The following is a 24042-nucleotide window of genomic DNA, read 5'->3' on the forward strand; positions in this document are numbered from 1 at the left end:
AGAAACAGTAAGAGTGGACTAGGTGAAATACCTCCCTAGTGTAATTTGTTGAATTGACTCTTTAAGAGTCTTCTTGACCGTGGGTGTGGGTTAACCACTCAGCGAGCCCCCTAATCTAATGCTGACCATTCCATGGTTCGTCGAGACTGCTTCTGACCTGGACGTTGCGTCTCTCTGTTGCAATGTCAATTCCCGATGCTAGATGCCCGCATATCAAGATCAGAGATTCAAGAGAACATCCCAAGTTTCTCTCTATTCTGAGAAAGGACGTTGGAGTTTATTGGCGTGGACGACCGTCCTAACAAGATGTTGTCCGACAAGCGTGAGGTTGCTGTGGCTACGGATTGTTTTGATCTCGGTTCTGGTGAAAGTTCAATTGACGGACGACGATCTCGCGACGATTATTAGAAACCGCCTTCGTTTAAATGCGCCGTTGACGGTCAAGGTGGACGGAGGCTCCTGCAAAAGAACGGCGCGTCCCAGCAGCACATGGCGAGACTGTCCAAGGCAAGCTCGTTCGTGATATGGGAGGACACTGGCATTCCAACGCCTGATGGGGAAACGGTGCCTTCGTTACCACGGACAGAGGATGATGTACCGATCAAGTCTTCGTTACGCTTTGAAGAAGAGAAAGGAGAAGATAGACGCTCTGCATTGATATCAACAAATGGACATGAGGAGACCGAAGACGAGGACGATGCCGACGACGAGCGCCGCGAGTCAACATACACCACCACGACCATCTCATCTGTTCCCGAGTCGACCTACAGAACAGACCTCGAAGATGCCACGCCTACACAACCACCCTACACTCCACCTATCATCCGACCCTCGTTCCGCCGACCAGAGTCCGTCCGACGTATGCAGATGAGCTCGCCCAGACAGTCTCTACTCAGCAAACCACGATCGAGAACAGGTACACCAAGATCAGCGAGATCAGCTACAGCGAAGGGTAGTCCGAGGTCCAAACGACGGGTGTCGAGGGACCGATTGGAAGATAACCAGCAGCCGCTTCCACTGGTGCTACTGCACGTAACGCTGCTGCCAGTGGGTCTGCCATGGAGCATCGAGAGTATGCAAGAGCTGTTGCCACAGAAGACGTTGGAAAACTTGCACCTTCTGCAGTCGAAAGTCACGGAGATCATGCTGCAGCGAGGCGTGCTGATACCACATCCGAATGATGAATACGAGCTGTTGGAGGAACGGCTGCTGGAGGTACTGGAGCTGAAGAAGGAAAGGTTTACGAAGTGTGGACACTTTACGCATCGGGATTCTAGAGGCTCTATAACCTCGGTGGACACTGCACGGGATAGCGACTCGGGGCTGGGCTCGAGTGTCGATGGCTCGGACGGGGAGCTCTGCGAGACTTGCGAACACCACATCAAGACTGCCGATACTGCTGTTGGAAGCGGGAAGAGAAAGTGGATGATCAAGGTGTACGCTTCGAATGGGCTCATGCGGGCGTCTGCGTGGGCGGCTGTGTGGTCGGAGATGGAGAGCGTGGACGTGGAGATTTTGCCTTGGATTAGCGACGAGATGCGACGGAAGCTTGATGAGAGGAGGCGGAAAGAGATCGCTGAAGCAAAGCAGCGGCAAAACGACGAGGACCGAAGAATCAGAGAACTGGTGGACGAGCGAGTGGCACGAGAGATGCAGATGGCACTTGACGGATCTCAACAGGCTGGCTCGCCACGAAAACGGAGTGAGCAGCCACGCCTTCTTGAGACTGAGCCCAGCGATCCAATCCGACGACCGGAAACACCCTTCGGGCGAGATGTTGCGAATCGAGACTCCAACGACTTACCGCAGATCTACCGCCCATCCCAGGTCCCGCTCTCACTTATGGTCAAGAACTACATCTTCCTTCTGGCTCAGGACAAGCGGAACGTGGTCATGTTCTGTCTCACGATAACGATTGCTTGGCTGATCGTAATGGGTAGTGGAGCGAATAGCAAGCAGGATGTGGTGACGACCTTCAACGACGCTTGTCCAAGACACGAGGCGCCGCTCGTCTCTCTGCCCGAGACTCCAAGTGACAGCGTTGCTTGGGAGGGAGCTGGGGACATCTCGGACACTGTAGACATGTTCGAGGAAATAATGGAGACCCCGGTGGTCGGTCAGAGCGAGGCGACGTAGCTGGAGGCTGGTAATGAATGAAGGTCGGCTTGTTGGTGGAAGGAAATGTCGCATACAAAAGGGTCTGAGCGTCGAAGCGTGCACGTGTTGAAGCGTTTATAGCGATGGTGTATGATGTTTTAGCGAGTGCATAACCCTTGAAGATATCACTGCATCGTACTTGTGAGAAAGCATAAGGTATAATCGTGAATCGTCGTTCGTGCTCACGTGATTGAATGTGAGATATTGCCAAGACGCTAAACGCCCACCTCAAAATTCGAGCGACAGCAGACACCACCACACCACATCGAAAGCGCCATCGTCGACGACAACCCACCACCGCAAAGATGTCTCTCGTTTCCGGCGAGAAGTCGAACTTCCAGTTCATCTTGCGTCTCCTCAACACCAACGTACGTGCCCGCAACACCTCCCAGCGATTGAAGCGAAGATGAAGGGGATTTGAAAGATTATGCGACCGGGAATACTGACAGCAGCATCACAGGTCGATGGCAAGGAAAAGGTCATGTACGCCTTGACGCGGATCAAGGGTGTCGGTCGCCGCTACAGCAACTTGGTCTGCAAGAAGGCCGACGTGGACCTCAACAAGCGGTACATCTATTCACCAAACCCCGCGCACCAAACTCCCTACTAACACGTACTGCTTCCAGCGCCGGCGAACTCACCTCGGAAGAACTCGAGCGCATCGTCACCATCATCCAGAACCCAACGCAGTACAAGATCCCCTCCTGGTTCCTCAACCGCCAGCGCGACATCGTGGACGGCAAGGACAGCCAGGTGCTCGCCAACGGCGTGGACAGCAAGCTGCGCGACGACTTGGAGCGGCTGAAGAAGATCCGCGCGCATCGTGGTCTGCGGCACTACTGGGGCTTGCGGGTGCGTGGGCAGCACAGCAAGACGACGGGCAGGCGGGGTCGGACTGTTGGTGTGTCGAAGAAGAAGTAGAGGGGTCGATGTGGGAGGTGGCTGTGGTGATGGCGATGGCGTGGTGGTGACAAGAGGAGTGCTGCTGCTACTGCTGTGCATCATACATAGGGTCTGGCGTTGTGCGTCAGGCACTGCGGGTCATTGAGCTCGTTGAATGCATCAAGAAATCATCAAAATCATCGCGCGCTTCAAGCTCTCATTCTGAGGACCAATATAGGATTGCCAGCTGGATAGTATGCCACACCACACATAGCTCATTATCCTGCTGGGTACTCGACAACAACATCTAGCAGCGGGTTCCAGCTTCTGTCCCACGGCAATTTCCTTCGCTATGGCAGCCGTACTTCCCGTGCAGTTGTCTGAGATTATTTTCCCCTCCGGCATGTGTATCCCTTCCTCTCTGACTTTCTCCAAACTACTGGCCTTGACTCAACATTGGAATGGTGCGACTTCGCGGGCGCTGAGACCTCTCGTTTCTGCTGAGGCTTTGCAGACTTTGTTCCTTAACTCTTGCAATCAATTCGTTCCGTCAGACCTTTGGAAATGCTGCAGTACGTTATGTAAGTCCTGGCCACCCAGCAGAGCATGTAGCCGCGAGGGCCGTTGGTGACGTTTCTCTATCCAGACGAGCCGAGGCATCTCCAGCAGCCTTTCAATGTAAGCCATTGATTGATCACATCCTCGCCATTCCTCCTCCCTTCATCCTCGTATCTACAAACCACTGTATCATTAGTCCAAAATGTCGGCCGAAGCAGACGTCAAGCTCAACGACTTCAAGAACATCTTCTCGCTCGATGGCAAGGTCGCTGTCATAACGGGTGGATCTCGAGGACTGGGACTGCACGCAGCTTCTGGGTATGTTTCCCGTAACACACTACCATGTAATACCCATACTGATGCGTTGGGTGGTATAGCCTCCTCCAAGCCGGCTGCTCCCAAGTCTTCATCACCTCCCGCAAAGCGCAAGCCTGCGAAGAAGCCTGCGCGGCCCTCAACACCCTCCCTTGCTCCGGCAAAGCCATCTCCGTCCCCGCCGACCTCTCGAAAGCCGGCGAGGTCGAGCGACTGGTCAGTGAGGTTGGCAAGCACACGGATCATGTCGACATTCTGTTAGCGAATGCGGGAGCGACGTGGGGAGCGCCGTTTGATAAACACCCGGAGAATGCGTTTGCGAAGGTGATGGATTTGAATGTGAAGAGTGTTTTTGTTTGTATACAGCAGTATGTGCCTTCATCCACTACCTCCGTGATGATGACGAAGGGACAGGCGCTGACGAGTGTAGATTTGCTCCCCTCCTCCGCAAGAACGCGACACAAGACGACCCCTCCCGTGTGGTCACCACCGCATCCATTGCGGGCATTGGAGTCGGTACGCTCGGTGAAAACGCAACGTTCGCGTACTCGGCGTCGAAAGCTGCGGTGTTACATCTTACCCGCAACCTTGCTCTCGAGCTCGGCCCTCAGCATATCCTCTGCAACTCCATTGCACCCGGCTTCTTCCCGACCAAGATGGCGAGCGGATTGATGGAGCTGACCGGCGGTCTGAAGAAGCTTGCGGCAGCCAGCCCGAATCGAAGACTAGGCCACCCGGAGGATATTGCTGGCACGATCGTGTATCTCTGCTCGCGAGCATCCGGCCACGTCAATGGAGGCAATATAGTCTTGGATGGCGGCAGCGTCCTCCAAGCCAAGCTGTAAATCATGTAACCAATCCAATACATTTAGATCATTCACCCCGTCTCCAGCGCCTTCCCCACCAACTTCCGACACTCCTCCCCCATCTCCATCTCCAACGCCATCTCCCTCCCCCGCTCACTCATCTTCCCCCAAGTCTTGCGCAGAATAGTCAGCATCTTCTGCTCATCATGCTTCTCCTTAAAATCCTCAAACTGATCGTCCAGAAACACCAAACACGCCACATCCTCCAGCACCTGCACCTCTTCCTCCCCCTCCCTCAACCCCTCCTTCTCAATTAACGCCATACACCGCCGCACATCCTCCTCCCCATACAACCCCTCCAGAATCTGCCCCACCTGCTCCGCCTGCCTCTTCTTGAGGTGAGAGCGCCAGCTATGATACCCCACCTTCGTCATCGGATAACTCGATCGTGGAACTTCGAACCGCTTGAAATGTTGCGCGCAGACCGCCAACTGCAGAATCTCCGACGCGTCCGGTTTGCGCAGCGAGAGAAAGTGCTGCATGCGTTGCGCATAGTGGGTTTCGTAGGGCACGGCGCGGTCGTTGATGGTGATGGTGTTGGGGTCGAGGGCGTGGGCGGCCATGATGGTGGAGTGGGCAAGGCCGAAGCGGTCGGAGGGGGGGCCCGAGGGGGTCATGGCGGTGGGCGTCGGGGTGAGGATGGAGGTTGAGGGGCGCATTGCACTCGTATGTATTGAATGTATGAGGGGTGGTTGCTGATAAGATAGCTCTGTGATAGGACTTTCCCCGCCGCCCACCTCATGACTCGGGATGGACTCGGCGTCGATCACACCTCATGCATCGCAGATCCACATCGAGTCAGCACATCTCCGCCCTCGACTCCAACCTCGACGCATCTCATCGCTTGACGCGCTTAGACATTTCGGCCATCAAAGACGACGACGGCCATCTCGGCGACAACAGAACGGCGACGGCAAGACAATGGGCAGGAGTCCAAGCACGCCGAGCACACCATGCTCCCGATCTGTTGTCTTGCCGGCAACCATCCGATCGTCTGTTAGGTAATAGTGAGAGCAAAATGGTTCAAAGTCTTTTCTCGGTCTTGTCAGCTTTCGTCTTCTCTTTCCTATATACTTCCTTGCTGTATATACGCTGTTGACAAGGCCGTTTTCGTATTGGTCCAGTCTGCCGTGCATGGATATCCTACGACGATGACAGCAACCACTCCCCAACCCCCCAGCAACCCGCCTCCAGATGGACGACAAACACAACGCCCAACAAGCGGCGATGCCTCACCATTCTCCACAGCAAGCTCAGAGGAAAAGGCAACAAACGATGCCCGTTCGAAAGAGCCGGGTGAAATCGAAATCCTAGACTGGCACGACCCCTCCGACCCAGCCAACCCGATCAACTACAGCACCACCAAGAAATGGCTCATCACCGGCGCCGCCCTCTTTGGAACCCTCATCATCCCGCTCAACGGCACCTCCATCACCGTCGCCCACGAGCAGCTCGACGGCGCCTTCAACGTCAACGAGTCCAGCTTCCCGCACAGCTACTGGGCCGTAACAAGCTGGTCCGTCGGCGGGGCCGTCTTCATCGTCGTCGGTCTCCCCCTTCTCGAAGACTTGGGCGTAAGACTGGGGTACCTCATCTTCTACGCCTTCTTCCTCTTAATGATAATCCCGCAAGCGCTTGCTCAGAATTTCGCCACCTTGATCATCACCCGCTTCTTCTCCGGCGGCTGCGTGACGCTCCTAGCCAACACCGTCGCGGGCATCATCCCGGATATCTGGTCCGGCGACCGCGCGAGGAGTGTGCCGGTGAGTTTGTATATTCTGTGCTATTTAATGGGGAGCACGCTCGGGCCTCCGATGTTCGCGGGCGTGATCCAGCATATCGGCAACTGGCGGTGGATCTTCTATATCCAGCTCATCCTCTACGGCGCCTGCCTGCCGTTCTTCTACCTCACCATCTCCGAAACTCGCGCGGACGTCATTTTGCGGCGTCGTGCGAAGCGTCTCCGTAAATCCAACCCCGGAAGACGGATCTACACCCGCGCGGAGCTTGCGCAAACCTCCCTCCTCTCCACCCTCGGCCGCTCCGTCTACCGTCCTGTCTACCTCCTTGCCACCGAGCCCGTCCTCATAGCCTCGACAATCTGGTCCGCCTTCTCCTTCGGCACCGTGTTCCTCTTCACCCAGTCGACCGAACAAGTCTACATCGCGCTCTACGGCTGGAACGTCTGGTCCACGGGCTACATCCAAGCCGCCATCGTCGTCGGCGAGATCCTCGGCTTCCTGACCTCCTTTCTCAGCACGAAACTCTACTTCGCCTCCACCCCCCGCAATACCGAAGCCCCTGGCCGTCCCATCCCAGAAGCACGACTGTACGTCAGCATCTTCGGCTCCTTCGCCGGCATCGCAGGCGGCATGTTCGTCTACGCATGGACGGCTTACCCGTCCCTCCCTTGGATCGCGCCAACCATCGGTCTGGGGATGGTGGGGTTCGGGATCCAAACCGTCGTCTCCGCCGTGGCAGACTACATTGAAGACGCGTACGCGGTCTCCGGATACGCTGCGTCGGCCATCAGCGGAGTAGCGGCTGGCGAGAACATCGTCGCTGCTTTCCTTCCCTTGGCGACGCAGCGGATGTATACGAGTCTGGGATTCCAGTGGGCGAGTTCGCTGCTCGGGTTCGTGGCTGTAGTGTTGAGTTTTGCTCCCGTGGTGTTTGTGTGGAAGGGAAGGGAACTGAGGGGGAGGAGCCCGTTTATGCGGAGTGGGGGGCAGACGTATGCTTCTGAAATCAAAAGTTGATGTCAAGTTGAGTTGGGGTGGGATAGAACAGGACACCTATCTCTGTGCTTTGGAAGGGCAAAAGATGAGTTGTAGTTGGTATAGAACAGGACAAACACTCAGCTCTTGGATGTGACTCATCCAGCGACCATGCCTTCCTTCGGCAGCTCCACGTTGCCTGTCTCTCCGTCAATTGCTCCCTTCGTGGCCTCCTCTTCTCGCTCAGGCGGCTGCACGCTCTCGACTCGCCCTTCCGGCGCAACGCCACTCTTCTTCGCCTCCTCATTCGCCTTCTCCAGCTTTTTAATCTGTTTCTTGCTCAACTGCATACTCCCCTTCTCCAACGCTTCTTTCGGCAGCGGCCGCACGTACGGCTGGCAGACCCAGTAGGGGCGTTTGCAGCGCTTGACGGCTTCGACGCTGCTTTCGTCCGGCGAGTTCTCAACTTCCGCTTTTGCGTCTTCTTCAGCTGCGTCTTCGAATGGAGGAGGATCTCGCTCGTACTCTAGCAGTCCTTCTCGAACAGCTGCTTCAGTGAGCGTGAGCACGTTTTCGTAGGCCTCGATGTCTCCAACGCGAGACCGAGCAAGCGCGTCGCGCACGTTATGGTGCTTGGAGACGAGCGGGCGGAGGATATGGAAGCAGTGGGCTTGCATGGCTACGAGGTTGGCTGCGTTGGTTTTTTCTTGCTTGCTGCCGTTCTTCTTCTTTTCTTCGTGCTGCTGTTTGGCTGCTTCGCGTTTCTGCTTCTTGGTGGGTGGTTGGCCGTCGTCTTTGGGAGAGTGGCCGTTGGTCTCTGGCTCAAGTTTTCGTTTACTCTCTTCCTGGGCTGCCCGTTGCTCTGGGGAAGGCTCATCGGAGGGTAGGAAGAGCGAGTGTCGAGGAGGTGGGTCTTTCCGCAGAACGTGGGTGTGGATGATGTCGAGATATCGTCGCAACACAGCATCGCACCGGTACCCGCCCTTCCCATCTCTACCTCGCCAGTACTCTCGCCCCTCCTCTCCAGCCAGTGGCGGCGTAGCAAAGATCGAAGGATCATACAGATTCCCCTCCGCGCTCATCACACCATCCGCCTTCGTCTCCTCCAAGCACGTCTGAATATCACCATGTTGCAGAATATTCCCATTCGCAAAAATCACAGTATCAGGCGGCAAACTCTCCCTCAAGAACCTCAGCATCTTCCAATCCGCCAATCCAGTATTATGCCCCTTCTGCTCCCTCTGCCTGCCATGCACGGTAATAATGCTCGCCCCGGCATCCAGAATCATCTTCGCATACTCCAGCGTCTTCTCCCTCGTCTCCAGAACCCGCATCTTCGCCGTGACAGGGATATCGAGCTTCTCGTGCAACGTCCGTATAAGCTTGTGAATCGTCCCCCAATCTTCTTGCAGAAAAGATCCATAGTTCCCTCTCCTCGCGATCCCCTGCGGACATCCCAAATTCAAATCCACAGCGTCACAGTACGGCTGCACAATCTTCGCCGCTTCAAGAAAGTGCTCCGCATCATTCGCGCAGAACTGCACGAACAGCGGCCGGTCGATCTTAGGATTCCCATCCATATACGCATCCTTCTCCAGATCCGCCGCTTTCTGCTGCTCTGCATCTCCAGGCTGCGCGAGGGAGAGCGGAGGTTGCAAAGGCTCGAAGTGGGAAGCGCGGTACTTGGGCGACTCGGCGAACATTTTGGCGTGCAGCATAGGCGAGTAGGCTAGGATGGACGTTCGGAGGTCGGGAGGCAGGAAGGAGCGGGTGAGGAGGCGCCAGGCGAACTCGGACTGGTCGACCATGGGCGCGACGATATGCTTGGGGGAGCCCAAAGACTCGTAGAAGGCCCGGCCCTGGAGTTTCGGGCGGGCCATATTGCTGAAGTGATGGTTGAATATGAGAGGCTGGAGTTTGACTTGCCGTGGTGTTATGGATTGGGAGAACAGTCGAGCATGGCTGGCGGCAGTCAGTGGTTTTGCTGCTGCCGACATTCAGCGGTATGCTACGCGTTCAGTATACCGAATTTCGCTGCACATGAATAAAATATGGAATTGCGGAGCGCTTCGGGCATGAAAGAGCACAGACACTGCCCAATTGGGAAGGTGTGGAAAGTGTCCAGACTTCGATGACCAACCTCACTACTCTGATGAGGACTGTAAACAACAACATCTTAACTTCCTTGCTAGTCCTCTTCTGCTCCCTCCTCACAGCCAACATAGCAATCATGGTCCGCAAGCCCGCCACAGCCCCGGTCGTAGCACCAACAGTCATGAAGGACCACCAATCCCCCGAAGACAGCTCAATGAAAAACGGCCTCTTCCGCGAATACAACACCAAAGCTCCAAAAGAAACTTCGATCGTCCCTCTTTTCAGCCTCAAAGGCAAGACCGCCGTCGTCTCCGGGTCAGACCGAGGAATCGGACTAGCAGTCGCCCAAGCACTCGCTGAGGCCGGAGCAAATGTGGCGATCTGGTACCATTCTAACAAGAAAGCGTATGACCGAGCGAAGGAGATCGAGGAGGATTATGGAGTCAAGTGTAAAGCCTACCAAGTCGACATCACGTCCTACGACTCCATCTCCTCCGTCCTCAACTCCAGCATCAACGACCTAGGTGGACGCCTGGACGTCTTCGTCGCCAATGCCGGGATCCCCTGGACGCAAGGCCGGATGATCGATGGCGAGCTCTCGCATTACCACGCGGTGGTATCGACGGATCTGGACAGTGTGTTTTACTCCGCCAAAGCCGCCGGCGAAGTGTTCAGAAAACAGTACGAGACGGGCTGTGATGCGAATGGAAGCAAGTTGGAGGGTTGGAGAGGAGGCAGTTTCGTCGCCACCGCCTCCATGAGCGGGCACATCGCTAATATCCCGCAACTCCAATCCGCCGTACGCATCACCTCCTCCCTCCCCTCCCTCCCACAACTAACCTTGGCACTAGTACAACGCCGCCAAAGCAGGAGTCATCCACCTCTGCCGCAGCCTAGCAGTTGAATGGGTCAAATTCGCGCGCGTCAACAGCGTCTCGCCCGGCTACGTGGCGACGGAAATCTCAGACTTTGTGCCCCCGGAGACGAAGGCGATTTGGAGGAGTAAGATTCCGATGGGGAGGGAGTGTGAGGTGCATGAGCTGAAGGGGGCGTATTTGTATCTGGCGAGCGATGCGAGTAGTTATACGACTGGGACTGATATAGTGGTGGATGGTGGGTATGTTGTTGTCTGATCTGTCTACAAAAGTCCGTCCACCCGTGGAAGAGCGACCATGTGCGCACTTCTTATCATTGAACTCGTATCGTATTCATTGTGTCATAGCACCACAGCGGATATTTCTCCTCCATCATCATCGCAACCTGATCAACTCAACTCGTGCTCATCAGCCCTGGAAGAAGCGACTCTTTCCCAAGCACCTGCCGTGTCATCATCCTACTCCAAACTCTGCCGCCTCGTGCACAACAGCTGGCGGCCTGCCAGAAACCTCTTCAACTCGAATCGAACGTCCTCCGGTTACCACTTAAGCCAAGCCAGCACCTTCTTCGGTGACATCAGCCATTGGGGCGTCCTGCTCGTCCTTCATTTGCTCCCGCCTCAGACGCACCAGCTCCAACTCCAGGTTCACCTTCTGCAGCTCAAGCGCTAGCTCTTTCGCTCTGAACTTCAGATCCGCCTCCAGCTTCGCGCAATTTTTCTCCGCCATGATCCTGATGGTTTGGCTAGTGTACTCGGTGGTGTAACTGCGAGGCTCGATGCTGTCGAGAGCATGCATGTTCGTATTGACGATGTCGTAGCTTTCCTTCGTGGCCTGCGCGGTATCTCCTGGAGTACTCGAATCCGTCTCCATTGATCTTGGTGAAGCCTCGCCGCTATTCTCCTGACCCTCACCGCTTTCACTCCTCTCTGGACTCACCCAGTCAAAGCCCTCGACAAACTTGATACCACGCTGTCTTCTGCGCTCTTCGGTTCTTGCTTTTCCGTACTCTGCACCCCCGTGTCTTGCGTTCCAACTTCGAGCGTTCGCTAGGACTCTGTCACGTCTCGCGATAGCGTCAGGATCGCCAGCTGCTACCTTCTTCTTCTCTTCCGCCCTCTTGCGTCGTTGCCTCTCCATGGCCCGCTTGTGCGTGGCGATTGCACGTGCATCACCAGCAGTGCGTTTCGCCACATTTTCCTGGTGCTGCTCTCGCTTGTTTGGCTGTGTTTCCGCAAGATATTGAATTGCTGTGTCGTCCCCTAGGCTTGCGAAGAGTACGCACGCCGCCCTGAACGTTGGTGTGTGACTGCGCTTCAGAATGTCGATGGCGTCTTTGTTGCCTTTGCTGGCTAGTTCTTCCAATCTCGCGACGTAGTCTGAATCATCGCTGCTGGAGGACTCGTGGCTTGCCCGGGTAGCGCGGTTCTGCTCTTGGACCGCCTCGAGGTGCTGCTCTGCGTCCTCGTCCCCAGCAGCTGCGAGGACTCTGCAGCCGCGTAGGTCTGATGGAACACCGCCTTCTTGAACAAGTACGATGGCGTCCTGGTTGCCGTCTTTGGCGAGCTGTCGTAGCCTTCCGTATCGTTTCCAGCCAAGCTGCGCCATAGTGACTGAAATGCTTGCCGAAAGTAGGTCGAAATAGCGTTGCTCACTTCATGTCTTTCGAAAGGCGTTGTGAGGTTGTGAAGTCCAGCGGCAAACTCAGTCAGTGGCGGTGCAGTTGAGTTCTGTCACAGGAAGGAGCATGTGACGTTCCGGTGGCTCCGGGAGAGTGAAGTGAAGTGCAATACCATCGACAAGTAGTGAAGCACTCTTCACTCACTCACCCGCCCCCCAAACAACCACCGTCCCATCCCCTCCAGCACTCGCCCACTGTTCCCTCACCCCATTCCACGCCACCGCACTCACCACCCCTCTCTTCCCACCATCCCCCCTCTCGCCCTTCTCAGTATGCCACAGCCTCTCCCTCACCTCCCCACTCAGCACATCCCAAACCACCACCCTCCCATCCTCACCTCCGCAAACCGCCACCCCGTCCACTTGCGCCAACGTACTCCGCACCCTATACTCTTCATTCTTGAAATCATCGTCTCGGAACGTCTGCAAACACCCCCCACTCCTCCGATCCATCAGCCGCAACTTCCCCCCCAACGTGCCGGCGAGATAGCTCTCCCCATCCCCTCCCAACGACAGCGAAACCACACTCGCACCAAGACAATCCACCTCCGCCTTTCCAGCCGCGAGGTCATAACACCGCACCCTCCCATCCACACTCCCAGCCAGAATAATCCCATCCCCGACCACCACAGAGGAAACCGCATCCCCCGCCTCCCTCAGCACCATAACCTCCTTCCCCTTCGCCCGCACATCCCACACCCTAACCGTGCCATCCCGTCCCCCAGTAACAACCACACTCTCTCCACTCCCCTCCCCTCCCTCCCCCCCAAACGCACACCCCTCTACCCTCCCCGTGTGCCCCGTGAACCTCCTCACCGACACACCACTCTCCACGTCCCAGAGGAAAACCGTCTTATCCCCGCCTACACTCACGAACCTCGCATTATCCCGACTCACAGCCAAATCCAGCACCTCATACCCATGCGCCGAGTATGTCTGGATTATCCGGGAGGTATTAGGGTTGTAAAGGCGGATGCTGCGGTCGGAGGAGCCGGTAAGGAGGTATTGGCCGCTGCCGGAGGAGAAGGTGAGGGCGTGGATGGGGCTGTTGCTAGGGGTGGTGAGGCGGGTGAGGGGCGTGGTGGGGAAGGGTGGCATGGTTGATGGGTGTGGTGGTGGTGGTCAAGCGCCTGTATGAGGGCGCAGAAGGTGGTGCTATTTCATGGTCTTGTGGGTTGTTGAAGAGGCTGTGGGAAGGTGGATCCTGGAGTTTTGTGTCGAGTTGAAGGTTTGGAGTCTCGTGGTGGGGCTACTCACTCTGCTTTCATGTGACAGCCACCGAATTAATTACGGGTTGGACATTTGAAGAATCAAATTCACCCGATTACACTTCCATTGTAATTACATCCTCATGCTAAGCCAAGTACAAAAACACCATGGAGCAGTAAAGGCTCTCGCCTGCTGCCATTCCCTTTCGCTCCTCGCAAAAACACAGGAAATATCAGTACTTTGGTATCGCTTGCTTTCTTCACAATCCGTCTCAACTCCCCTCCGCTCGGGCTAGCCTTCACCCAGTCCGCCTCTTGGCCATGGTATCTCCCCGTTGCACGTTTAACGCCTCCCAGTCCTCGACATGCTCCCCTGCAACCCCTCCACCTCCGTCTCCAGCTGCTTAATCACAGCATGACTCTGCTCCAAATCCTTGTTCAGCCGGTCCCTCTCCGCGATCAACTTCTGCTCCCATTGCCTAAACCGTTGCTCCTCGACCTTGACCTGCTCCGTGAACCTCTTCCGCAACTGCTCCTCCTCCTCCTTGAACTTGGGGTTGTCCAGCTTCCGCGGCTTCACCTCGCCGAACTTGCGCGTCTCCATCTGCTGGGCGCGGTAGGCTTCGTAGTGGTTCTCTTCCGTCGTGTGGATGAGGTCGAGCATGTGCGTGCGGATGAGGATGGCGCGGAGCTTTTTGAAGTCGCAGTGGTCTTCGTTTTCCACTTCTGCGACACCCCAGGCGTATTGACGGCCCTTGACGGTGCGGCCGTCGGGAGTGCTGACGTCGCGCTCGCTGCCGATGACCGAGAAGGGCATGGCAGAGATCAGGCTTCGGGCGTGCTGGAGACCGGGCTCGTCGTCTTCTTCGAGCGGTGGGGTGTAGATTTTAATGCCCTGAGCTTCAATGGCGGCGCGGATCTAGTAGGGACGTCAGCATGAGAAATTTTCAGCTAGATTGACGGGACTCACGCGCGACTTGAACTTGGCCAGATCCGCCGGGCTGAGAGTGTCGGCCTTGGCCACGACGGGAATGAGGTTGACACGCGTACACAGACGCTTCATCACCTCAATGTCGAGCGGCTTCAGAGTGTGACCAGTGGGGCGGATGAAGTAGAGGCAAGAGTGTACCCTCAGGTCAATCTTCTCCGTCCGGCGTGGCTGCTGCTCCTGCAACATGTAGCTCTCATGCTGGTCATCCAGAAACTCGATAATGGGCTGCCAGCTGTCGCGATTGTTGACGTAGTCGCCGAAACCGGGTGTGTCGATGACCGTGAGCCTGACCTTGAAGAACTTCTCCTCCAGCTCGGCCTTGGTGATCTCGATTTCCACGGTCTTGTCAATCTGCTTGGCGTGGCGGCGGCGGTGGTCGGCGTAGTTCTTGATGGTGGTGCTGAAGAGGGTGTTGATGAAGGTCGTCTTGCCCAAGCCGGACTCGCCCGCTACCATGATGGTGAAGGCGGCACCGCGCTTGGCCACGATCTTGTGGCGCTGATTGGGGAGCTGTACACAACCATATCAGCTCCTGATTCTCTCATGCAGTCCATCACGTGTCTGTACGTACGTTGGCAATGCCAATGGGGCTCGCTGATTCCGCCATGATCTCTGTTCTCTGTGATTGGGAGGGCGGTGGAGGAGGTTGTCGCTCTGGAGAGGTGGGAGCGGTACGCTCAGGAGGGGGCTGGTATGCGCCTGACCGGGGGTCTGCTGGCGAGCCTGAAGGAGAGATGGAGTCAGTGTCGGCGTCGCTCATGTTGTCGGCCATTGGGGGTGGTGTTTCGGTGGTGGAGGCTGTTTGTCAAAGGGGGAGGATGGAGGAAAGAGGCCAGCGTACCTGGAATGCGAGCGGAAGGGGGAGGGGGTTCAAGTGGAGCAGGAACAATGGGTCGGTGGGAGTCTTCCGTTGCTTCGTGCCTGCACCAGACTTCGAGAGACGTGGAAGGTAAAACCCTGAATCTTGTCGCTCTCTCCTTTCCACTCGGTCAATGCGCCGTTTGCTTCTTGCCCAATCGGGGCTCGGCAAGCGCGTCCCGCTAGCGTTTTCTGGGGAAAGAGCCGCTCGATATTTTTTGCCTTCACATGCTCGCAAGAACATCGACATACAGGCCTTACCCGCGATAACACCACACTATGTTGCAACTACATATACATGGAAGGGGATATTGATAACACAGCAACATGAAAACAGACTTCAAGGTAAGTGCGGCCATTACCTCCTTCCTCTTCAGGCGTCCGCTCACGTGCCAAGTACAGTTCTCGAATCTGCTGGGGACAGTCTACCGCAAGGGCAATCTGGTCTACACATCCGACGGAACGAGTCTATTATCTCCCGTTGGCAACCGAGTAACCGTTTTCGATCTCATCAACAACAAATCACACACCCTTTCCTTCGCCCACCGAACCAACGTCTCCCGGATAGCCCTACATCCAAATGGCCAGTTACTGCTGAGTGTGGACGAGCAAGGCCATGCAATACTCAGTCACTTCCGCAGGCGGATCGTACTCTACCACTTCTCCCTCAAGGGAGCGGTAACAGCGCTGGTGTTCTCGCCATGCGGACGATACTTCGCAGTGGCGATCGGCCGGAAGATCGAAGTGTGGAAGACTCCCTCAACGCCCGGTGGAGGCAATGAAGATGACGACGGCGGCGGACTGGAGTTTGCGCCATTCGTACGGCATCGACAATATGCCGGCCACCACGACACAGCACAGAACATCGAGTGGAGCAGTGATTCGCGCTTCTTCTTGTCTGCGAGCAAAGACTTGACGGCGCGAATATGGAGCTTAGATCCGGAAGAGGGATTCTCACCAACCGTTCTCGCAGGACATCGCACGGCAGTATATGCTGCGTGGTTCAGCGCGGACCAAGAGACCATCTACACAATTTCAAAGGACGGCGCGCTCTTCCAGTGGCAATTCCTTCCTCATCCAGACGCAGACCCAGAAGATATCGCTGAAGGAGACGAGAGATGGCGCATCAGCGAGCGGCATTACTTCTACCAGTCACAAGAACACGCGCATCTCACAGCAGCTGCCTACCACCCGCAAACGAATTTACTGGTCACAGGCTTTTCCCATGGCCTCTTTATGATCCACGAACTCCCATCATTTTCCGAGATACACAAACTCTCCATATCTGCATCCCACATTGACACAGTCTCTGTATCTCCAGACGGCTCATGGCTCGCGTTCGGCTCATCCGCTCTGGGCCAGCTGCTCGTTTGGGAGTGGCAGTCCGAGTCGTACATCTTGAAGCAGCAAGGCCACTTTGACAATCTCAACGCTCTTACATACAGTCCAAGTGGAGATCGAATCATCACCGCATCCGACGATGGCAAGGTCAAGGTTTGGGATACAGCTTCTGGCTTCTGCATCGTAACCTTCACAGAGCACACATCCGGCGTCACAGCATGCGAGTTCGCTCGAAGAGGAAATGTGCTGTTCACGGCAAGCCTGGATGGAAGTGTACGAGCTTTCGACCTCATTCGATATCGATGCTTCCGCACATTCACAGCACCGAAGCGGCTATCTTTCTCTTCGATTGCAGTCGACCCGTCTGGAGAAGTTGTTGCAGCTGGCAGTCTGGACGACTTCGACATCCACATCTGGTCTGTCCAGACTGGCCAGCTTCTGGACCAACTCGCGGGTCACGAAGGGCCAGTGTCAAGTCTGGCTTTCGCACCGAACGGCGGTAATCTGGTCTCAGGGTCGTGGGATAGGACAGTCCGGATATGGTCTGTGTTCGCCCGCACACAGACGAGCGAGCCACTACAACTGCAAGCAGACGTGCTCTGCATAACCGTCCGCCCCGACAGCAAACAAGTCGCCGTGTCGACCTTGGACGGCCAGCTAACCTTCTGGTCCCTCAGCGAAGGCACGCAAGAAGCCGGCCTCGACGGCCGCCGCGACGTCAGCGGTGGCCGCAAGACCACCGACCGCCGCACAGCAGCCAACGCAGCGGGCACCAAAAGCTTCAACACCGTCACCTACAGCGCTGACGGCAGCGTCGTGCTCGCCGCCGGCAACTCCAAATTCATCTGTCTCTACGCCGTCGAAACCGGCGTCCTGCTGAAGAAATTCACCGTCTCTGTCAACCTCTCCCTCGAAGGCACGCAAGAATTCCTCAACTCCCGCCTCCTCACGGAAGCCGGACCGCGCGGCCTCATCGATGAGCAGGGCGAGGCTTCGGACCTCGAAGACCGGCTCGACAAATCCCTCCCCGGCTCCAAACGAGGCGATGCCGCACAACGCAAAGTTGCGCCCGAAGTCCGCGTCCCAGCCGTTTCGTTCTCACCAACCGGTCGAGCATTCTGCGCTGCTTCTACCGAAGGCCTGCTGGTGTACAGCCTAGACGCTACAGTGCAATTCGACCCTTTCGACCTAGACGTCGACGTCACGCCCGCTTCCACCCTTTCCACGCTCAAAAATGGCGAGTACCTAAAAGCCCTAGCCATGGCCTTCCGCCTCAACCGCCCCAACCTCATCACCCGCGTCTACCGCTCCGTGCCCATCACGGACATCTCCCTCGTCGTGCGCGACTTGCCGGAAGTCTATCTCGAGCGCATGCTCCGCCACGTCGCCAAAGAATCCGACACATCCCCATTCCTAGAACTAAACCTCCTCTGGATGCAATCGCTCCTACGCACGCACGGCAGAGTTCTAAAAGAACGGCAAGGCGAGTTCGCGGAGGTGGTGCGGTTGGTGCAAAGGGCGGCGGGGAGGGTGCAGGGGGAGGTTTTGCGTGTGGCGGATCAAAATGCTCATACTGTTGCTTTCTTGCTTGCGCAGCCGCGGAGGGGGAAGGGGGAGGAAGGGGGACTGGTGAATTTGTTGGAGATGGGTAACGATGGAGTAGAGGGTGGGGTGGAGGATGAGAGTATGGTTGATGGGGACGAGGAGGAGGGGGAGTGGATGGGGTTGGATTAGATGTGCTGTTTGTGGGTCAAGTAATGCATGCTCTTCGTGGAGATGTTCTCTCCCTTTTCGTCCTAATCCTGCGCAGATTCCTCTCTGCCTGTCTTATGTCCATTACTATCCGAATGATTAGTATACCTTTCCATTCGTCCGTCTTGACAGCGTGCAAGGAAACGACCACGCCGCACTCAACAACAATGCGACTCATGTGTGCGGTGAAGATGCGCTCGTTGATTACTGATAATGATGTAGGACCAGCGCTCGCTGAAACCTTCACATCGAATCGCAACATTCTACCGTCGGGCAGATTACTCAACTCTGGAATACCACAAAACCTTACATGAAAATCTTCAAGCAATACCTTGATAATGCATCCATTGAAACACCAAAGGTCGGGAAACTGGTAGGTCATATAAAGCACACTTCCCTCCTTCTCTTTTCCGTCCATTCATTTATCCAAACATCACGCTTCCACACAGTACCCGTTGCTTCACATCTAGCACCAGTCAGAAAAACCACACCACCACCCCAATGCCCCCCATCACCACCATCGCCGTCGCCGGCGCCTCCGGCGCCCTAGGTACACCCCTCGTCCACGCCCTCCTCGCCGCCAACTTCCAAGTCACAGCCCTCACCCGCCTGGACTCCCAAAGCACACACCCCCCAGGCGTCAAAGTCGCCCGCGTCGACTACACCTCGCACTCCAGCCTCTCAGCCGCACTCACCGGCCACGACGCCCTAGTCGTCACGCTCACGCCCAGCGCCTCCGGCGACCAGGACCCCATCATGCGCGCCGCAATCGCCGCAGGCGTATACCGGATCATCCCCTCGGAGTTCGGCGGCGACATGCTACACCCGCGCGTGCGCACGCTGCCGGTTTTCAAGGGGAAGCGCGACACGCAGACTCTAGTGCGGCGGCTGTGCGCGGAGAGTCGGGGGACGACGACGTTCACGCTTGTGTTTAACAATTTGTTCCTGGACTGGGGGATTGAGCTAGGACTCGCGATAGATTTGGCGGGGAAGAAGATGGAGTTCGTGGATGGGGGGGAGAGGTACTTCACCGCTGCGCCGCTGGAGTTTATCGCGCGGGGCGTGGTGGCGATCCTGCAGCGGCCGGAGGAGACTGCGGATCGAGCGATTCGGTTGTCCGGGGTGCGGATGACGCAGAAGCAGCTGCTGCGGATTGCGAAGAAGGTTGTAGGCGAGGAGGGGTGGACGGTGACGCATATCGAGAGCGAGGAGCTCAAGCGGAGGGGCTATGAAGGGTACAGGCGGAGTACTTCGTTCGGCGGGTCGTGGGTGTTTGATCTGGTCAAGTTTACGCTGCATGCTGATGGGTACGCGGGAGATTTTGCGGGGAAGGAGGATAATGAGTTGCTGGGGCTGGAGGAGTTGGACGAGGAGGAGGTGGAGGAGATGATGAGGAGAGGGGTATCCTTTAACACCAGCTACTATGGCCTGTGAGCTCGGATGATTATGAGATTCGATGCTTTGTGTATGTTGGGACGGTAGCGCACCTTTGGTAAGCGTGGAGTGCTGCCATCCTCTCCGTGAGGAGGGCCGAGCGTTGCTGTCGCTGTCCCAGCAGTCCCTTAATGCTGTATCGTTCCGTTTGGCCACTGCAACCCGTACCCCGTATCCAAGCCCCACGCAATGCTGTTGAACTCCAGATCCAGCCTCGAGCACTGGCACTTGTTGTCCAGAGCGAAGTAGTTGAAGCCCTGTAACTCGAACATCAGCACGACCGTCGACAAGTGACAATTCTGGGAAGAGCGCCAACCTACTTTGACAGGATACTTTCCAGACCCCACACCCTTGATATCCCAGTGCCAAAGGATGTTTTGGCAGTTTGCGACGTTGACGTAGAGAGTATTCACGCCGTTGTCGGCGGGTGCGTGTTGGATGCCGGCGATGTAGGCCTGCTTGGAAGAGGAGGTTGGACCTTCGAGCTACATCACCTTCAACGTCAGCACTCCTATCAACCACAGCCAGAGGCCCAGAACCAAGAGTCAACCTACGTCAAACCCAGCAAGCGAGTTCACACTCCCGGAAATCTCCTGGAAGTTCGCTGCCAACAGCTTATCAGCCGTGGTTAGATAATCTCCCAGATCCGAACCCTGCTTGGTGAGGATGCCGGAGAAGCGTTTAACGAAGAGCTCGGCCTGGGATTGGGAGATGCAGCCGCCGAAGAGTGGACAGTTGCCTTGGCCGAGGAGGGAGGAGATGAAGTCCGGAACGGGAGTGGCGGAGACTGAAACCGCAGAGAGAAGTGCAGCCATTGGGAGAGTGAGCTTCATCGTGACTGATTAAAGGAGTGTGGGCTGTTAACGAGTGACTGTACAATTGGTGCGGAAAGGAAGGGGTTGAACTCGGGATGCAAAGAGGAGAGCGGAAGCAAGTGTTATAAGCTCGACAGGTATACTTGTGTCTACCGTCTTGTCCAAGCCACAGGGGCGATCAGTGATCTGGACGTTGCGTGATTTGCATGGCCTGAGCAGAACTTTATGAGATGCTGAAGAGCTGGAGGCACGGTTGGTCGATCCGGGGATATGCTCTGGAGCAGCCTCGTGCCGTTAAGAAGCGAGAGCGCATTTCCTGACCGTTGGTGTCTTCTCTGCCCGGTCGCCTGGGATATGTTGACGATGGACGATGGGTCTCGGCATGTCCAGTATAGATGCAATGGTCGAGTGTGGCCAAAGACCAATTGCTTCGCGCAAAGAATCGAGACCGGCTTTTCTCGCTTTGCCAAAAGCTTATGACGCTTTGAGACTCCCGACTGGCCCGGCCATTCGGTTGTGAGATCGAAGTGCAAGGGCATGTGGTTGGCATGAGGTAAAGAGATGTTCGTTCGAGACAGGGGGTGTTCCAGATCTAGCCGAATATAAAACCTTAATCCGTTCTGGTAGGCGTGGCGCGATGCTTAAGCTAACGTCCGTCTCACGAGTACTCTCGAAACATACCATGACGGTTTACTTGAGCATACACATGCTGTTGCGGATGGCCATTGCGCCCGTCAAAGGACACGATTCGCATGTCACAGTTTTGAGACGTATCAAGAGACAATGTCATCGCGTTCCGACCATGAAGATGACGAAATTGCTGTTGTACGCCTCTCGCGGTTCTCTTTGGAGAAGCGAAGGTATGTTGGAGCATGGGCAAGCAGTACCGAAATGATTCAAGGCTGAGGCATTCGAAAAAGGTGTCGTTAATTCGGCCGATCGCTTGCATCAGCCCTGCGCTGTACTCCCTCCCAAGATCCATGTCCTTACTTCTGCCACCACTCTGCGCTGCCATGCGCTCACTGCCTGGCGTAGTCCCAGATCTGTCCTTGGCCATTGACAGAGGGCACCCCTTCTGAGCATTTGCCCCCCTCATCTTGACAAAACCTCCATCATAGCAGTCAGCTGATCTGGCATACACCTCGACCGGCTCATGCTCGTGTTTGCGACATGGTTTGCAGTCATGACCAGTATCCACAAACGATGCGAAACCTATGTTCGAATTGTCGTATCACGACTCGGGCCCCGACCTCGTGACACCAACCCGGCTGGATCTGGGACACGATCGGGTGCCGTCGTCTCCCACAATTCGCCAACTTGACCGCCAGATTCTCCGCGTGGTCGAACGAGGTGTTCTCTCGCAATCCCATGAAGAAGCGGGGGGCTGGAAGCGGTCGCCACTGGATCTCCAGACGACTGATGCTGTGACAAAGTAGAGGGCCGGTAGACCAGAGAATCGAGATGGCTTCCTCGGTGTCCTTTGCGCTCAACCCTCGTATGAGGAAGCTGTTCTCTGTCCACCAGATCGCGGTCGCGTCGCGGCGGATGCTGGAGCATGTGTTGAGGAGAGCTTTGTGAGAAAGAACTCCCTTGCCCATAGCTCGACCGGTCCTTCCGAGAGCAGAGCGTAGCGGTAGATGATGTTGCGGATTTCAGATGGAAGCTCGAGGAGTGGTGATGATGCGTTGTTGTCGTCCATGGAAAGGCCTTGCTGAGCCACCGACTCGATCACTGCAGTGGGATGTTGCTCACTCTCTTGGATGAGCTTTGCTGCGGTGTAATGCGTGGTAGTCGTCGTGTCCGGCGTGATGGGCGGCTGCTGCTGATTTGCGGCCGTGTCCACCGAGAGCGCGCTCAGCCAGATGCGCTCGTGGTGCTGCTGAAGCATTAGTATCCCTATCCTAAGAGGTCTGGCGAGCCAGTGGTGTCTCACCTGTTATGTTCCTGCGTGCACGTGTTGAGGTGAAAGTGGCGGCAGGTTATGAAGCTGTGGTGAAGCGGACTTGACTGAATGAGCGTTTGGCGCACGGCTATTGAATGACGTTATCATCACATGAACAATTTCCGCCGTTGAACATCAAGGCATGTGGACTCACCGAAAGCGATGCTCTCGTCGCGAGTATTCATCAGGAGTAAATCAACTGTGAAAGTCCATTGCCTGCTCATACCTACCTCACAACCCTGTCCTGGACGTCTGCGGACCCGATAGCGCTCTCTCCGCGGCTCATTTCCCGGGTCTGCAACGACAACTCCCACGGTTTTGCACCTCCTGTGACACTACCTTTTTCACGATCAACAAGTCCTCCATACTGCTGAAACACCAAGATATCAAGGAGAGGTCGGCTGTGTACTTGCAGCGGCAGGCGGACTCCCGACTCCTTTCCAGAGAAAGCACTGTCCAAATCCAGAAGGCGGAGCCAGCGCCCTTGAAGACAGACTGAAGATCCCGTATCCGTACCATTGCCCATTGTCACCTCGAGTTTCCACGAGTCAGCCTGTTCAGGAGCGCTTGAGCCCTGTTCAGTAGGTTTGCATGATAGCAAACGCAGAGAAAAGCGTCATAAACACAATCGCATTGTGCTCCGCCAGATTCGAACTGCGGTAGTTCCACGATGCGAGCGCAGATGCCATGCCTGTGCAAGAGCCCCTCCAGGAGATTGATCTTGTGGTTGAGCTTGCAGCGCCTGCTATACATTTCTTCCCGAACTTCTCCGTCTGCCATCTGCTTCCACTCTGGGCGGCAGAAATCGAAGCAGACAAGAATGCGCGAAATACTTTGGATTCTTGCATACCCTGCACCTTTCAGCGTTCGATGCGCTTGCTTCAATCCGTCGAGGTCGATGGAGAAGATGTTCTCGGCCCAGTAGAGGGTCGTTGCTTCGTTGCGGATCTGTGTGCAGGTCTTGAGGAGGGCCTTAGGCGTCTTGATTGTGTTGACTTTGAGTTGGATTGGGTCGTCCGAGATCAAGGAGAAGCGGTAGACGGCATTACGTAGCTCGGCAGGAAGCCTCAGGAGTGGTGACATTTGCTGGTTGGGCGAAGTGGTGGCGTCAGTCGACGTGGTAGTCGTGGTATTTGACGTTGGCGGAGCGGTGGCCATCTGATGAGGTGCGGTCGGGGTGGTGGCAGTCGGCGCGCTGGCCGCTGGAATGATGATTGTTGGCGCAGTCGTCTCTGGCATGGTGAATTTTGGGATAGTGGCCATCTGAGAATCCGCCATGGGAGCAGCCTGGGTCTCCAGGCCGAGATGGTTGGCTCAGGAAGTAAACGGTCTGGATACTCTCCTACATCTGCTGTGGCGAGTGTGCGTGTCCGGGGAGGTTGAAGATTGAGAAATCGTGTCACCTGGGCCGAAGAGACTGAAGATTGAGAAATAGTGTGAACTGGTGAACGGAAGGTTTCGGAAATCTGTGAGCATGTGAAAACGTTCAGAACTCAGGGGTGAATTTGACATTCACCGAGAGCTGGAGCAATGTGCCACGTGCATGAAATAAAAAGT

At 56.1% G+C, this 24042-nt stretch overlaps 13 protein-coding genes across 13 annotated transcripts; 7 read left to right on the forward strand and 6 right to left on the reverse strand.

The window, feature by feature from the left end:
• Positions 1-489: 489 nt before the first annotated feature.
• On the forward strand, positions 490-2136 carry LTR77_009802 (uncharacterized protein; the record flags this gene model as incomplete). The annotated part of the gene is made up of 1 exon (XM_064807028.1): positions 490-2136. The coding sequence occupies one exon, from the start codon at positions 490-492 to the stop codon at positions 2134-2136; it is 1647 nt and encodes a 548-aa protein (XP_064654844.1).
• A 326-nt stretch (positions 2137-2462) lies between these two features.
• On the forward strand, positions 2463-3078 carry RPS18 (ribosomal 40S subunit protein S18B; the record flags this gene model as incomplete). Its single annotated transcript, XM_064807029.1, has 3 exons — positions 2463-2525; positions 2618-2724; positions 2784-3078. 3 exons carry the CDS (start codon positions 2463-2465, stop codon positions 3076-3078), a joined length of 465 nt encoding a protein of 154 aa, XP_064654845.1.
• A 721-nt stretch (positions 3079-3799) lies between these two features.
• Positions 3800-4757, forward strand: LTR77_009804 (uncharacterized protein; the record flags this gene model as incomplete). Its single annotated transcript, XM_064807030.1, has 3 exons — positions 3800-3915; positions 3975-4280; positions 4343-4757. 3 exons carry the CDS (start codon positions 3800-3802, stop codon positions 4755-4757), a joined length of 837 nt encoding a protein of 278 aa, XP_064654846.1.
• Positions 4758-5929: 1172 nt separating this feature from the next.
• Positions 5930-7537, forward strand: LTR77_009805 (uncharacterized protein; the record flags this gene model as incomplete). Its single annotated transcript, XM_064807031.1, has 1 exon — positions 5930-7537. The coding sequence occupies one exon, from the start codon at positions 5930-5932 to the stop codon at positions 7535-7537; it is 1608 nt and encodes a 535-aa protein (XP_064654847.1).
• Positions 7538-7653: 116 nt separating this feature from the next.
• DUS1 (tRNA dihydrouridine synthase) lies at positions 7654-9375 on the reverse strand (the record flags this gene model as incomplete). The annotated part of the gene is made up of 1 exon (XM_064807032.1): positions 7654-9375. The coding sequence occupies one exon, from the start codon at positions 9373-9375 to the stop codon at positions 7654-7656; it is 1722 nt and encodes a 573-aa protein (XP_064654848.1).
• Positions 9376-9725: 350 nt separating this feature from the next.
• On the forward strand, positions 9726-10722 carry SOU1 (Sorbose reductase sou1; the record flags this gene model as incomplete). Its single annotated transcript, XM_064807033.1, has 2 exons — positions 9726-10388; positions 10441-10722. 2 exons carry the CDS (start codon positions 9726-9728, stop codon positions 10720-10722), a joined length of 945 nt encoding a protein of 314 aa, XP_064654849.1.
• A 288-nt stretch (positions 10723-11010) lies between these two features.
• On the reverse strand, positions 11011-12072 carry LTR77_009808 (uncharacterized protein; the record flags this gene model as incomplete). The annotated part of the gene is made up of 1 exon (XM_064807034.1): positions 11011-12072. The coding sequence occupies one exon, from the start codon at positions 12070-12072 to the stop codon at positions 11011-11013; it is 1062 nt and encodes a 353-aa protein (XP_064654850.1).
• Positions 12073-12285: 213 nt separating this feature from the next.
• On the reverse strand, positions 12286-13242 carry LTR77_009809 (uncharacterized protein; the record flags this gene model as incomplete). Its single annotated transcript, XM_064807035.1, has 1 exon — positions 12286-13242. One exon carries the CDS (start codon positions 13240-13242, stop codon positions 12286-12288), a length of 957 nt encoding a protein of 318 aa, XP_064654851.1.
• Positions 13243-13695: 453 nt separating this feature from the next.
• spn4 (Septin spn4) lies at positions 13696-15115 on the reverse strand (the record flags this gene model as incomplete). The annotated part of the gene is made up of 3 exons (XM_064807036.1): positions 13696-14271; positions 14323-14853; positions 14915-15115. The coding sequence occupies 3 exons, from the start codon at positions 15113-15115 to the stop codon at positions 13696-13698; spliced, it is 1308 nt and encodes a 435-aa protein (XP_064654852.1).
• Positions 15116-15528: 413 nt separating this feature from the next.
• On the forward strand, positions 15529-18276 carry PWP2_2 (U3 snoRNP protein; the record flags this gene model as incomplete). The annotated part of the gene is made up of 2 exons (XM_064807037.1): positions 15529-15546; positions 15604-18276. The coding sequence occupies 2 exons, from the start codon at positions 15529-15531 to the stop codon at positions 18274-18276; spliced, it is 2691 nt and encodes an 896-aa protein (XP_064654853.1).
• A 328-nt stretch (positions 18277-18604) lies between these two features.
• On the forward strand, positions 18605-19728 carry LTR77_009812 (uncharacterized protein; the record flags this gene model as incomplete). Its single annotated transcript, XM_064807038.1, has 2 exons — positions 18605-18667; positions 18775-19728. The coding sequence occupies 2 exons, from the start codon at positions 18605-18607 to the stop codon at positions 19726-19728; spliced, it is 1017 nt and encodes a 338-aa protein (XP_064654854.1).
• Positions 19729-19856: 128 nt separating this feature from the next.
• On the reverse strand, positions 19857-20561 carry LTR77_009813 (uncharacterized protein; the record flags this gene model as incomplete). The annotated part of the gene is made up of 2 exons (XM_064807039.1): positions 19857-20213; positions 20283-20561. 2 exons carry the CDS (start codon positions 20559-20561, stop codon positions 19857-19859), a joined length of 636 nt encoding a protein of 211 aa, XP_064654855.1.
• Positions 20562-22029: 1468 nt separating this feature from the next.
• Positions 22030-23763, reverse strand: LTR77_009814 (uncharacterized protein; the record flags this gene model as incomplete). Its single annotated transcript, XM_064807040.1, has 3 exons — positions 22030-22444; positions 22716-23051; positions 23237-23763. The coding sequence occupies 3 exons, from the start codon at positions 23761-23763 to the stop codon at positions 22030-22032; spliced, it is 1278 nt and encodes a 425-aa protein (XP_064654856.1).
• Positions 23764-24042: the final 279 nt, after the last annotated feature.

Source organism: Saxophila tyrrhenica (assembly GCF_035928015.1).
Source record: "Saxophila tyrrhenica strain CCFEE 5935 chromosome Unknown scaffold_19, whole genome shotgun sequence".
NCBI lineage: Eukaryota > Fungi > Ascomycota > Dothideomycetes > Mycosphaerellales > Extremaceae > Saxophila > Saxophila tyrrhenica.